Here is a 15,161-nt window from a genome sequence, read left to right on the forward strand (position 1 = left end):
AGGACCTCATACCAAGGTCTTTGTCAATTGCTTAAATCATACATGCCATGGGTTTTCTTGGTAGGGTTTTTGTCAGAGTTATCTCCCTTAGTGCAGAAGCAATTAATGACGGCATGCCTCCCTGACATCCCATAGCAGGGCTCCAACCATCGACTTGCTGCTCAGCAGGCAGAGTACTTACCAACACTCCATAGCTGCCTCTTATGCAGGTATATACACAACACAATTGAATCATTGATGTCATGGTTGTTGACTACTGAAGGCTTCCAGGAAAAAGTGAGAAAGTGCGCTTTAGCACTGGAACAAGCCGGTTACAACACGGGCTTTCTAGAACAATGCTTTCTAGAACTAATAAACCACTTCAATTAGTAATAATAGTTATAATTTGCAAGATAATATAGTTTTTGTACTTAGCTGAAAAACGAATGCGAAAAAACAGAATATGTTTGAAGATGTAAGCAAAAATATGTCACGCACTTTCAGCAAACTGTAACTAAAAGTACACAACTTTATGACTAAACAACTACAGTATCCATCCAAAAATATGCGCTGACTTGTCAAAGCCTTTATGTGTGTAAATATAATATCTATGAACATATTATTTTGAGCATCAAGAGATTCTATTCCCGATTGGTCAGCATTTTCCGCCTTAGCAGCGCTGCTAGTGGCCTGCAATAGCTTTGAGAGTGCTGACAATGTATTATTGAGTATGGACGGGCAGCGTGTCTTGATCCATTGACTCACAACTGGTTAACAGCTTATCGATATGCTCTTGTGACGATATAACTTCTGGAAAGTGTAGCCGGTTTGCAACAAAATCTTCAACTTTTTCATGAACTGTATTGAAAAGACAAATAATCCAAAATTATGGCTAAAATCAAAGAATTAAATCAGGTAACAATATTTGGAAAATAAATCTGAAATACATTGACAAGTCACAAAACTCAAACAATACGTGAAAAGACAACAGCATCAATTTAGTGCTAATAAGATATTTTAGCTGACTCTGAAGGTGATTTCAGCTAAAAATGTTTAGAATTTAAACCCAAAGCTTCATGAATTTTGTTATCCAAACCCAGCTCTTCAGCAAACATAAATAAGAGTGCCTCGTATTCACATCTGTCACATTATAAATAAAAAGACTTGGCAAATAAGAAGCAACCATCGCTGTCCACCGTATAATCCTGTACAGAGAGATGCATTCTTTTAACAAGCAACTAACATAAGCTTTACGAAGATGTGACTGCCTGAGACAGATGCTCACCAGTGTCTTCAGCAGAACCAGTGCCCTGGCATTTTCAAACAACAAGTGCAACAATTACTAGAAAGATTACCATAGGAGGATTAATAGATAACGCAACAATTACTAGAATGGCTACCATAGGAGAATTAATAGATAACGCAACAACTACTAGAATGGCTACCATAGGAGGATTAATAGATAACGCAACAATTACTAGAATGGCAACCATAGGAGAATAAATAGATAACGCAACAATTACTAGAATGGCTACCATAGGAGAATAAATAGATAACACAGCAATTACTAGAATGGCTACCATAGGAGAATTAATAGATAACACAACAATTACTAGAATGGCTACCATAGGAGAATAAATAGATAACACAGCAACTACTAGAATGGCTACCATAGGAGAATAAATAGATAACACAGCAACTACTAGAATGGCTACCATAGGAGAATAAATAGATAACACAGCAACTACTAGAATGGCTACCATAGGAGAATAAATAGATAACACAGCAACTACTAGAATGGCTACCATAGGAGAATAAATAGATAACACAGCAACTACTAGAATGGCTACCATAGGAGAATAAATAGATAACACAGCAACTACTAGAATGGCTACCATAGGAGAATAAATAGATAACACAGCAACTACTAGAATGGCTACCATAGGAGAATAAATAGATAACACAGCAACTACTAGAATGGCTACCATAGGAGAATAAATAGATAACACAGCAACTACTAGAATGGCTACCATAGGAGAATAAATAGATAACACAGCAACTACTAGAATGGCTACCATAGGAGAATAAATAGATAACACAGCAACTACTAGAATGGCTACCATAGGAGAATAAATAGATAACACTAGACATTCCCCTGTCATACAGCCCACGACCAAAGTGATAATATAAAAAGAAAGGGTACTGCCGGTTAAGAAATGCAATATTAGCAGTCAAATGGCACTGCAGTGCAATAGGAGAAATGCAATGGTAGCTGCAATGGTAGCTGTAATGTACTGGGTGTTATTATGTGCAACAAATAGCAATAATGAAAGGAAAAGATTATATGTTTATATCTCTTCCCTGCAATAGGAGAAATGCAATATTAGAAGTAAAATGGCAAGCTGCTGTGTAATATACACATGCTGGGGGAGGCTTTATATCATTGGCCATAGCAACCAATATCAATAAGTTGTGATATTTATCTAGATTTCTGTATTTATATCTAAAAAATTATGCTGAATTTAAAAATCTAAACAGATTTTAGCGGGTTGTCATAAAAATAGATGTATATCTATAAGAAAATGCAGGCCTATTACTTAATTTTGCAGATATTAAAAACAGCTTGGCAGTACCGCAATATTGAGTATCGCGATATTGGGCACAGCCGCGGTATCATCAATAAAATCTTTAGAAAAATAATAACAGTAGCATATTGAACACCATCGGTCACTATATACTGCGATCTTGCAAAATCGAATGATTATTCTTATAATTATATACATTATAATCTTATAAAACCGAACAATTACTATTATTATTGAATATTGTAATAATCTTATAAGTATAGTTTGAAAAATATCATCGCCATTTCCTTTACTTTCACTGCTTTGGACATCAGTTGGAATACCTAAGTACTCATTATAAGTGTCCAAAATGTAGGAGTCCGGTAGAATCGGCAAAAAAGAAATGATTACTTTTCAGTACTTCTACGTTAATTACAGAAACCTTCGGCAATTGGACAATGCCATAGACTGACTGGTGAAATGTGTACGTTTTTCTCGTGAAATGCGCACGACTTAATGGTTCTACTCTTTGTCGCACAGCTTTGATGGCGTTTCGCTGGCCGGTCTAAATTTTGATTAAAAAACGCTTGTCAAGTTTTTATTGCGATTTTAGGCCAAATTAATGTCTAGTTACGTATAATCCGATCAGATAGGTAAGTTTTAGGATATTACGTCAACTTTTCAAAGACTTAGTACCATATTTAAATATGTTTATATGTGTTTTGTATCATTATTATACTTGAACGACTACACAAAAATGGTTAAACTTTTGGATGGGATTTCGGTACAAGGGTTTGGTCACTGCCATTGACGGATAATTTTTCGGGAGTTGTGTGCGCATATGCATTTATCATAAAGCTACCAAACAATCGCTTCGCTCGTGTTTGGTCGTGAGACAACAACTACTAGAATGGCTACCATAATAGAATTAATGTAAACAGAAGGACTGAAGATCAGAAACACCAACTATCTCACATAAAGGCGTGACTTACATTCACTGTGCTCCAGGATGTAACATGATATGGCCTTAGCTGTTAGTTTGAACAGATCCTGCAACAGTAACAACGGTAGAGGCAATAATCCTCACCAATAATATTTAGTAACAAAACTCTAGGAATATATAGTGCTTGTGCACTGACACCGACAACTGCCAGCATGCATTGAAATGACAGAATGCATAAATGCACTGTTAACAAAAACAGAGATTAGGAGCTGGCAAAAGGAGACAGAGTTACGGAGAAGTTACAGGGATGCACAAGTCATGCGATGCCAATCAGAATTGTTTTGCTACATGAAGATAGAGAACGTATGTCTGTATGTTCGTTTAGATAGAGAATGTATCTAAGTGGATATACAGAGGAGTTTAAATTTCTTGCACTTAAACTGACAACCAATGCAATCAATAGCTAAAATATTCTCCAAGTCTGACATGAGTCATGTAAAAATTTAGTGATGAAATACCTGCAACTCTCAATGAACTAAAAAAACTGCCTCTAGTCTGATGTCCATCTATGGTCAGTCCTAGCCAAAATCCTCTACTTTCGTTTGACAATGAAGATTACAAAAATTCGCTAATGTTACGTTTGAAAAGAACTGCAGATATGGAAACGCCAACTTGAGGGGGTTGGCTTCCCATGTCATAGCGTGTGTCATGTCATTTGACATTTAACCAACGCTAGAACATTCAGGGTCACGCAATTAAAAAGTTCTGTATGATTGTTGCTAAGAAAAAATAATCATGATTGGCCAGTGACAGCTAGCTATAATAAACCATGTTTGGACAGAGACAGCTAGCTATAATAAACCATGATTGGTCAGTGACAGCTAGCTATAATAAACCATGATTGGTCAGTGACAGCTAGCTATAATAAACCATGATTGGTCAGTGACAGCTAGCTATAATTAACCATGATTGGCCAGTGACAGCTAGCTATAATAAACCATGTTTGGACAGAGACAGCTAGCTATAATAAACCATGATTGGTCAGTGACAGCTAGCTATAATAAACCATGATTGGTCAGTGACAGCTAGCTATAATAAACCATGATTGGTCAGTGACAGCTAGCTATAATTAACCATGATTGGTCAGTGACAGCTAGCTATAATAAACCATGATTGGTCAGTGACAGCTAGCTATAATAAACCATGATTGGTCAGTGACAGCTAGCTATAATAAACCATGATTGGCCAGTGACAGTTAGCTATAATAAACCATGATTGGTCAGTGACAGCTAGCTATAATAAACCATGTTTGGACAGAGACAGCTAGCTATAATAAACCATGATTGGTCAGTGACAGCTAGCTATAATAAACCATGATTGGTCAGTGACAGCTAGCTATAATAAACCATGATTGGCCAGTGACAGTTAGCTATAATAAACCATGATTGGTCAGTGACAGCTAGCTATAATAAACCATGTTTGGACAGAGACAGCTAGCTATAATAAACCATGATTGGTCAGTGACAGCTAGCTATAATAAACCATGATTGGTCAGTGACAGCTAGCTATAATAAACCATGATTGGCCAGTGACAGTTAGCTATAATAAACCATGATTGGTCAGTGACAGCTAGCTATAATAAACCAAGTTTGGACAGAGACAGCTAGCTATAATAAACCATGACTGGTCAGTGACAGCTAGCTATAATAAACCATGATTGGTCAGTGACAGCTAGCTATAATAAACCATGATTGGCCAGTGACAGTTAGCTATAATAAACCATGATTGGTCAGTGACAGCTAGCTATAATAAACCATGTTTGGACAGAGACAGCTAGCTATAATAAACCATGATTGGTCAGTGACAGCTAGCTATAATAAACCATGATTGGTCAGTGACAGCTAGCTATAATAAACCATGATTGGTCAGTGACAGCTAGCTATAATAAACCATGATTGGTCAGTGACAGCTAGCTATAATAAACCATGATTGGTCAGTGACAGCTAGCTATAATAAACCATGATTGGCCAGTGACAGCTAGCTATAATAAATCATGATTGGTCAGTGACAGCTAGCTATAATAAACCATGATTGGTCAGTGACAGCTAGCTATAATAAACCATGATTGGTCAGTGACAGCTAGCTATAATAAACCATGATTGGTCAGTGACAGCTAGCTTTAATATACCATGATTGGTCAGTGACAGTTAGCTATAATAAACCATGATTGGCCAGTGACAGTTAGCTATAATAAACCATGATTGGTCAGTGACAGCTAGCTATAATAAACCATGTTTGGACAGAGACAGCTAGCTATAATAAACCATGATTGGTCAGTGACAGCTAGCTATAATAAACCATGATTGGTCAGTGACAGCTAGCTATAATAAACCATGATTGGTCAGTGACAGCTAGCTATAATAAACCATGATTGGTCAGGGACAGCTAGCCACAATACAAAGCATTTGTTTGGTTCTGTGAGTGACTAACAACTGATAACTTTACCTTCAAAGAAAAAGAATGCATGATTAACAATTATATTATTTATACGGCCTATTCATTGCTGCCTATGGCAGTGATAGCATTCTTAAACTTCTGTGAAGTCCAAACAAAGAATAGCTACCATCAAAGGTTGCTAGAAAAGAAATGACAAACTGACCTTAGATGCAAACTGTTGCTTGCGATACAAGGGGCTGAGGAGAGTGACAACTTGCTGTGAAATTATTTTGAGAATAGAATGTTTGTCCATACATTTTGGGTCCTTGCTAGGCTGGACACTTTCCTTTCCAGTTCGTTTCTTAGGATGAAAATCTGCTTCATCGTGCGTACTTACTCGTTTCTTCGAATGCTGTAATGACAGCAGGTTGACTGAGAAGAAAGAGACGCAGCGCAGAGTAAAACAGATAAAGATTTACTCAGTCGTGTGATTATTGGAATTTAGTGGTTAGATTTACTCCCCGATTTACAAGAACCCTTTCTAAGTGCCATTTATATATTTTCATAATTTAATTTTTCATTTTATAATTTCAACCATTTCATTTTTTATAATTACTAGACAGCAGGTTACAAAACTCTATGACACAAAACTTTGGTGTACTCCTACCCATGTATAGAAATACCCCTAAAGCGATATTTTCAAAGCTACCTATGGGACTTTAGTTACTAAAATCGAATTTGAAAACTTGCGCCTACTTGATGCTTTACCTTATGTGGAATTTATATGAAAAAAACTTAACATAAATTCTTTATGTTATGTGAAATTTATGTTATAGGAGGTATACATTATAGTAACGTCTACTGTATTGCGACACCTCTTCAAAGGAGGAAAATACAAAAATTTTAAATTGGATGAGCTGAAACAAGACGGCCCCTCTTGTGAAATGTTATCTTAGAAAATAAACTATTGCTGTAAGCGTCCGCAACACACAAACCAGCCACCTACTTTTTCATCGTCATCAATCTCATAGAATCGCACATCCATTTTGTCTGAAAAGGTTATGCTTCGCCGTTGGTCTTGATGGTTGTCTTGGTAACCTGGTGTAGAAACCTTCAAAATACCTGGTCTGGTGCTGTCAGGGTCAGGAAGTGATATGGTGTCTGTAGCGCATTCAGCATTTTCTGATGAACTACTGCATTCTTTGGTGACATCATTGGTGAGGGAAGCAACTTGAGGTTTTACTAATGGCAATTGCGTAGGAGTGGTCTCAAGAGTTGTCTGCTCGGCGCGAGAGTCAGGCATTAACGGTGGCTGCTCAACTGAAGGAGTTGCCTTGGCTGGCAGGGCTTGAGAATGTGAGACAGGTCGGACCAGTGACTCACTAGAATATGATGCAGGCTTGTACCTAGCGAAAAAATCTTTAGAATACGACACACCAATGCTGGAATTGGTTAAAGAATTGGCTTTACCAGCTGATGATGATGTAAGTACGGAGGTAGGGCAAAGATTTGTGGTGATTGAAGAGCAGTTAGCAATAGACGGAATGACGGAGGGAACTGGACTAGCGAATGAGGGCCTTGAACTAGTAGCTACAGTTATTGTATATTGTGATGTGGATGATGTGCAACCACCGCATTCAGATACTGACTGTGATGTAGCCTGTGCACCTTCATACGCTGAGACTGGAAGAGCAGGAGGTAATGGATTCAGCACAACCGCTGTACTAGATGATACTTCATCCTGTGGGTCAGTTACAATGGATTCAGTCTCTGTGTCAGCGACAGTATCATGCTCATCATCTTCTAACCAAAATAGGTCATCAGAAGTCATCTTTTTATCGACAGCGAGTCTGGGAGGCGCGGATGTTACGCACACTGCGTCAACAGAAGTAAAGATGAGCTCTTTGTCCTTGAAAAAAACAACCAAAAGTAATACAATTTCTATTACTACTCCTATTGGTAAACAGTATCAATAATTGAATCTCAAACTATTTAGTGAAGTAATCTGATCCATATGAGTACAGCATCTTCTTTTTTCGGTTTTGAAAGTACCAATATTAGATTTCATTTATAGAATGTACAAATATTTGTCTCTTCCTTAAACTTTTAGAACCACTCATAAAACTTCTAGCACCTTCCTGTATGCTTTCCAAGTTTCAAGTGAAAAATGACCCGTTTGATAAAAATACATGATGGCAATATGCAAAAGTGGAAAGTTGATAGTTTGACTAATTTAAAATATGTTTTTCTAACAAACAGATTTTTTGAACTACTTTCTTTCTTAATTTCTGTGCTGTTTAGGTGATATTGATATTCAATTTCTTTATTACCCTACAGGATGAAAATATTCGTGAGTTCGCGTACAGTCAAATCCGCGAATTACTAAAAGCCGCAAATAATTAGTTTTATTTTTAACACAATGGAGAATAACTACTACCTCAAATTAAAAACTAGCCGATAGGCAGAGCTAGTAAACGTAGCTGAGTTCCAAACTCTTTTAAAAATCTTTGCCAGGGCTTTGAGTTAAGCCCATTGCCAATGCATCACACTTCTTTACAAAATTTTTCAAGGTTGTCACAAGTTATTTGGAATTTGGCACGGCATCATCATCGAAAAAAAATCTCCTGCAGCTCTTTACGTTGAGAAAACTCATAACTCACCACAAGTTGTTGGTTCAAATCGATGAACAATCATAAAAACCTCTGGATGCAGCCAAAAATCTATAGCTTAGCATGATCGACATAAAATTCTTAGCTAAACAAAAACCTAAACATGTGATATATGCACATGAAGGTTTTTTCTCTATTGCTAGCTGCTTTCACAGATTAATTTATTAGCGAATGTGTTCATCCGCGAATAATTTGGTCCGCGAATATGCTTCAAAACAAAATCTTCGCAAAATTTAACTCCGCAAATCATCTCATCCTGTAGGTAGGCCTATATCTTTAGAGCTTTTATTATTTTGAATGCAAATCTTGTAACTTTCTCAGTAGATAACTGACTGAGTATTTTGATATAAACTTTCTCTCATGGTATATGAAGGAATTATTTAATGCGTCTGATATAGAATTTAAAAGCTTGTGACTCTAACTCTTCTACAGAGAATCTTTACCAATACTGTTTTTGGCCAATGTTGTTTAAGATGATTTTCATGTTTTATACGAGTGAAATAGCAGTGAGCCTTTCAAAAATTCAGTGTTTAAGCAGAATGGAGTAGCCGTGAACAACACAAGTTCGCTGAAAAGGGACCAACTCTGTGTTAAGCATGACCATTGCCCAACTTTTTATAGCTAATCAGATATGCTTTAGTTCTATAACATTCACTAAGGGAATAGGACATATAATGGTCCAGTATTTATTTACAGGCCTACAAATTCTCATAACATATTTAACTACGTTTCAGTCTCCGAGAAAGATCAATCCGCTTACAGGGTAATCAGAATCTAGCAAACTACGAATGATAACCACAGTTTTACTATATGAACCAAAACCACAAAACTGTGGAAATTTAAACTCTATTTCAGGCACATTAAATAATTCTTGTCTACCATAAGACAATTTGATACCAAAATACTTGGTCAGTAACCCACTAAGAAAGATACAGTTGCCTGATAAAAAAGCACAAAAATGGAAAAAGAAAATTGTTTGAAAAATCTGTACGAAAAACATTTTAAATTAGTATAAACTTGAAAGTGTGACAAAATATTTGATTGTTTAAACTTATTTTTGACAGAAAATAAGAACAATCCTAAATAAATAACATGAAGCTTTTACATTCCATTTTGTACACTGAGAGTGAGCACTGGATTCTGAGTCATTATCTGAATCAGAGGACGGGTTTGAATGCGTACTGCAGGAGAGATAACCCATGACCTCATCAGAAATGGCTAATGTAAGAGTGCAAGAACGAGTTTTTTTACCCTAAATTGACATCATCGTGAAATTACAGACTAGTTCAGGCTAAATGAGCTACCAATTCATTAGACCAAATCGAGGTCGCTAAAGCTTGGTTGAATAGCAGTTTGCAGTTAACAAACATCGGATATAATAGACAAGGCTATAGAGCCAGCATTTCTTGATAGACAGCAGTCTAAGAGTTAGAATTAGCGATTCAGCGCTAGTAGGCCCATAATATGCGTGTGGACATGTAGATCCTACGTAGCATACAGGATAGTGGAGAAGCAGCCCAGAGCTATCTTTCACTCTTATTTATATAAATATGGAGAATAAAGTAAGACCAGATTCTTGGTCAGAATTTCATGCTGAGTTTAATGATATAGTTTCTACACCTATAACTGGTTACATTTAGAAGTTATGAAACGATTTTAATACGAGAGAGGACAACTCCTAAAATTTCTTAATGATCTCCTAATTCGTAAATCTCCTAATTACTTCTATGAGGCAAGTGTTCACCTTTTAGAGTTATAAAAGCGTGGATGATGAGGAGTGTGTCTTCTATTGTGTGGAAAATTGTGGTGAAACCTTGGTTAGAATTCTTCAGAAAAGTATCGATGAAGCTGACATGTTTGCTATAGAAACTGCAGTAGTAGTGTTTGACCAAGCTATATATTGTAAAGCACAAACTATTCGCTTCCTCAATCTCATTCTCATTTCAAGACTTGACCCTAGATTAGGAGATTTTCACACAGTGATGGCTTTCCTTGGTGTGATAGGCAAAAGGTATGGTGATGCTGGGAGGGCCAAAATAATCACAGAATCGCAATGTATCGCTAAAGGAAGCCTGAAAGGGGTGATCAATGGTCATAGTTACAATAGGTCCATCATGGCACACAAACTCTGCATGGAAGCACTGTATGACCTATTGTTGGATGAATTCGCTGAAAGTCTTGAATCCTTTGGTGCCCTCGACTATCTTAGTTTGGACGTTAGCAGAGCTGTTTTCAATCACACTGAATGTAATCAATCTGAACTCACCCACATGAATCAGGCATACCAAGATTTTATAGTCACCTCTTCAATAGGCAACCCCACATTTAGATTCTGGGTAGAGTATATTGAAATGGTGACACAGCTGCTAAGTTTTGTCTGAGCCACAAGGGAATCTGATTGGAACCTCCATGTCAACTAACTACAACGACTCTTGCCATGGTTCTTTGCATGTGATCACTCCAACTATGCAAGGTATGGCACACTTTACTATATTGAGATGACGCAGCTGGCAAAAACTCACTCCTTAATTTACCAAGCAATGGCAGATCACCGTGGTTATTCTACCTTTCAACATGAGCATCACCACCCATTCTCCAGCGTTGCCTGTGATATGCCGATAGAATAGACCAACAATCGTGATTCTAAATCACAGGGAGGTCTCATTGGATTCACAAAAACCTATCTGCCTCACAGAGATGGACCATGGCTCATATATAAAGGGCAGCTGTGCACACAGAAATAAAGAAGCTTCTAGAATTCTGTGATAGCTATCCTGAGGCGGGCATCAAATCAACAGCATGAATGCATCGTGGATTGAAAGGTAGTCAAAAGGTGACTATTTTTGAACCAAATCAAATGGTACCAAAATGGTCAGACTTCCTGGCAGAGGGTGCTAACAAAGAAACTTTGGTGGCTTTCTTGAGTAAGGAGTGGAGCAGTGCACAGATCAAACAGGATCTTGATGTATACATAGCATTTTCTTCCAATTGCAACAAGATCAGTTTTCAAATGGATGGGAAGACTAGTAATAAAAATATAATGAGTCTAGCATCAGATCATGAGGAAGCTGACACAAGAATAATAGAGCATATAAAGTCCATCATGGAAGACAAAGGATCGGACTGTACGGTGATGATAAAGTGTCAAGATACAGATGTGTTTATGATTTGTATATCTTTGGTACATGAGCTTCCATCAGATCAATTGTACTACTTCTGTGAGAAGAAAGAACGAATGCGATACATGCACATTGGAAATGTATCAGGTATTCTAACACCCCCCTACTCCCAGGCACTTCTGGGTCTACATGCACTTAGCGGTTGTGATAGTACCAGCGCATTTTATTCAAAGGGAAAAAAATCCATTCTGAATTTGCTCAAGCAAAACCCTGAGTTCATCAACGTATTAAGCTCTTTGGGCTTGGAGTTTGAGGTAGATGATGATACTCAGCACTCTATAGAAAAACTCATATGCAGGCTTTATAATATTGACACAACTGAAAAGATCAATGAAGCAAGATATTTGGTTTATTGCTCTCCCTCAAGGATTTCCCAAACCAACCTTCCTCCAACCCAAGATGAACTGAGGCTGCATGTAATGAGAGCTGGTTACCAAGCAGCCATATGGCATAGAGCTGCGCAGCCAACAACTGATCCTCCCCTACCCACTAATCATGGCTGGACTTTGTCTAATGGCAATCTCAAAATCACATGGATGACACAGATGCGATGCGATTCTGATGCAATGAGAGACATGTTTTGTCGATGTAAGACAGGATGTTCATCCAATAGATGCCAGTGCCAGAAGGCTGGACTCAAATGTACAGATGTGTCAGTGCAAGGACTGTGGAAACAAAACTGGTGCTGAAGAAGAGAATACAGATTCTGATGAGAATGCTGGTGAAGGTAGGTTATTATACTACATCAAGTATCAGGTTATGTCTTTAAAAGTTTGCAGAATATTTCACCTCTAGCCTGTCTTGAGAAACTGTTGTTTTTGCGGAGTTGTCCCCCGTCGAGCGGGGGAGCAACACAAGAGCTTGTCACAAGACGTACTGCACCTGATGCATCAGCTGCACTTATAGGGAGTTGTTCTCTTCCGTCTATGCGGCTTGGCTGCGATGTTATGACGGTCGCTCCATTGGTAATGGATTTCGCGCAAAAATTTATCTAGAAAAAATAAGATTACAACGTTAAACCAAAGACCAGTTTCTGTTGTAAACTTCAGTAGAATTTAAGAATAAAATACATTGAAAATAAAATCCATAAGAACAAATAAAACTGACTGATACAAAAATAGAAATAAAACTGAATGAGCGCACAAATAACGACATGTTTAGTCGCTGTTGTTGCCTAAGTTCTGAAGTTCTACTAAAGTTTACCGCAGAGACTGGTCGCTGGTTAAACGTTGTAATCTAATTTTTTTCTACATGAACTTTTGCGCGAAATCGGTTATGATTACCAATGGAGTGACCGACATAACATCGCAACCAAGCCACATATACGGAAGAGAACAACTCCCTATAAGTGCAGCTGATGCATCAGGTGCAGTACGTCTTGTGACAAGCTGTTGTTTTGCTCGCCGCGCTTTCCGGGGGACAACTCCGCAAAAAAACAACAGTTTGTCAAGACAGGCTATTTCCCCTCATGATACCTTTCCCTGATACCAGACAGAAAAAAAAAGATTCTACATCTTTGTCAAATTTTTAAACAGCTGTGAGAGTTTTTGATTCATTTTTCCTTCTTGTAAATGTGTAGGAGATAACACACAGTCACGGTGCTATATCAGACCGACAGACAAATTATGTAATCCATTATATTATATAATATTGTGTATAAGTTCAAATTTATGCAACATGAAAAGATATAAATATTAAATCTGAAATATACTACAAATTCTGATATTGATTGATGTGTTACAACCTCTTTGCTTTCCCCAAATGATAAACTGACAAAATTTGAAATTATATCATTAAATTCATGTATTACATAATACATTACAAAAAATGTTGTGGCCAGCTGAGAGAATTTTCAGTTACATACTGAGAACAAGCTCCAAATTCTGGTCCAAAACAAATGGAATTGAGTGGTATTCACAATCATATTTAATACATACTTCAAGTTACGCATATAACTTACACAATAATATTATTATGTAATATAAATTTAAACCAAAGCATTTTTGAAATCTCATAATATGATATTTAAAATCAGCTACAGATTTTGATCTAGTTTGATGTATCACAGTCCCACTCTGTACTGGTCGAACTTGTAAATTATAATGATTATATTAATAATTTATTGTATTACGTAATACATTATAATTAGTCTGATAGTTAGTTTAGAGGTGTAGAAACTAGATATTTAGAATCAGCATAAAATTCTGGTCAAGAACATTATTTCAGCATATTATCCATCCTAATATAAAATAAATCACTTTTTTGAGCACTTTATGGTAGGCTGCTTCTCCACTAGGACCCATTTGGAGATTAACACTTGGAAGCCTAAGCCTGAGATAACTCGAAAATATGTTCTTTCACCTGATCCTATGCCTTAGTGAACTCGGATTCATAGTTTCCCTTTGTTTTTATGTACTTCCGGTTTACGGAAATTTTCGAAATGTCACTGCTTTGTGTGGTATAGGATTTCAGTATAACTCTAAAGTTTCATATCGGAGTATTAGTTCTTGAGATATCGCAAAAATACTGATGACACTTCTATCCGAATGAGAAATGAAAAATGGCTGTCGACAGAACACTAGTTCTTTTTGAACTTTCATACTACCGATTTACGTAGAATTACGAAATCTTGATCGATTTATGTGTCATATGTATGATTTGTGTGGCATATGTATGATTTGTCTGGCATATGTATGATTTGTGTGGCATATGTATGATTTGTCTGGCATATGTATGATTTGTGTGGCATATGTATGATTTGTGTGTCATATGTATGATTTGTGTGGCATATGTATGATTTGTCTGGCATATGTATGATTTGTCTGGCATATGTATGATTTGTGTGGCATATGTATGATTTGTCTGGCATATGTATGATTTGTGTGGCATATGTATGATTTGTCTGGCATATGTATGATTTGTGTGGCATATGTATGATTTGTCTGGCATATGTATGATTTGTGTGGCATATGTATGATTTGTGTGTCATATGTATGATTTGTGTGGCATATGTATGATTTGTCTGGCATATGTATGATTTGTCTGGCATATGTATGATTTGTGTGGCATATGTATGATTTGTCTGGCATATGTATGATTTGTGTGGCATATGTATGATTTGTCTGGCATATGTATGATTTGTGTGGCATATGTATGATTTGTCTGGCATATGTATGATTTGTCTGGCATATGTATGATTTGTGTGGCATATGTATGATTTGTCTGGCATATGTATGATTTGTGTGGCATATGTATGATTTGTGTGTCATATGTATGATTTGTGTGGCATATGTATGATTTGTCTGGCATATGTATGATTTGTCTGGCATATGTATGATTTGTGTGGCATATGTATGATTTGTCTGGCATATGTATGATTTGTGTGGCATAT

The 15,161-nt window shown here is 36.9% G+C and overlaps 1 protein-coding gene across 1 annotated transcript in view; it reads right to left on the reverse strand.

The window, feature by feature from the left end:
- Positions 1 to 393: 393 nt before the first annotated feature.
- LOC137405835 (ATP-dependent DNA helicase Q5-like) overlaps positions 394 to 15,161 on the reverse strand; it is a 48,459-nt gene continuing 33,691 nt past the window's right edge. The window contains exons 17-20 of the mRNA XM_068092252.1: positions 6,929 to 7,831; positions 6,146 to 6,334; positions 3,536 to 3,593; positions 394 to 837 (exon numbers count right to left, since the gene is read on the reverse strand). Of these exons, the coding sequence (XP_067948353.1) occupies positions 701 to 837; positions 3,536 to 3,593; positions 6,146 to 6,334; positions 6,929 to 7,831 (1,287 nt within the window). The 3' untranslated portion in view covers positions 394 to 700. The remainder of the gene's footprint in view (positions 838 to 3,535; positions 3,594 to 6,145; positions 6,335 to 6,928; positions 7,832 to 15,161) is intronic.

This window comes from Watersipora subatra, chromosome 10 (assembly GCF_963576615.1).
Source record: "Watersipora subatra chromosome 10, tzWatSuba1.1, whole genome shotgun sequence".
In the NCBI taxonomy this organism is placed as follows: Eukaryota; Metazoa; Bryozoa; class Gymnolaemata; order Cheilostomatida; family Watersiporidae; genus Watersipora; species Watersipora subatra.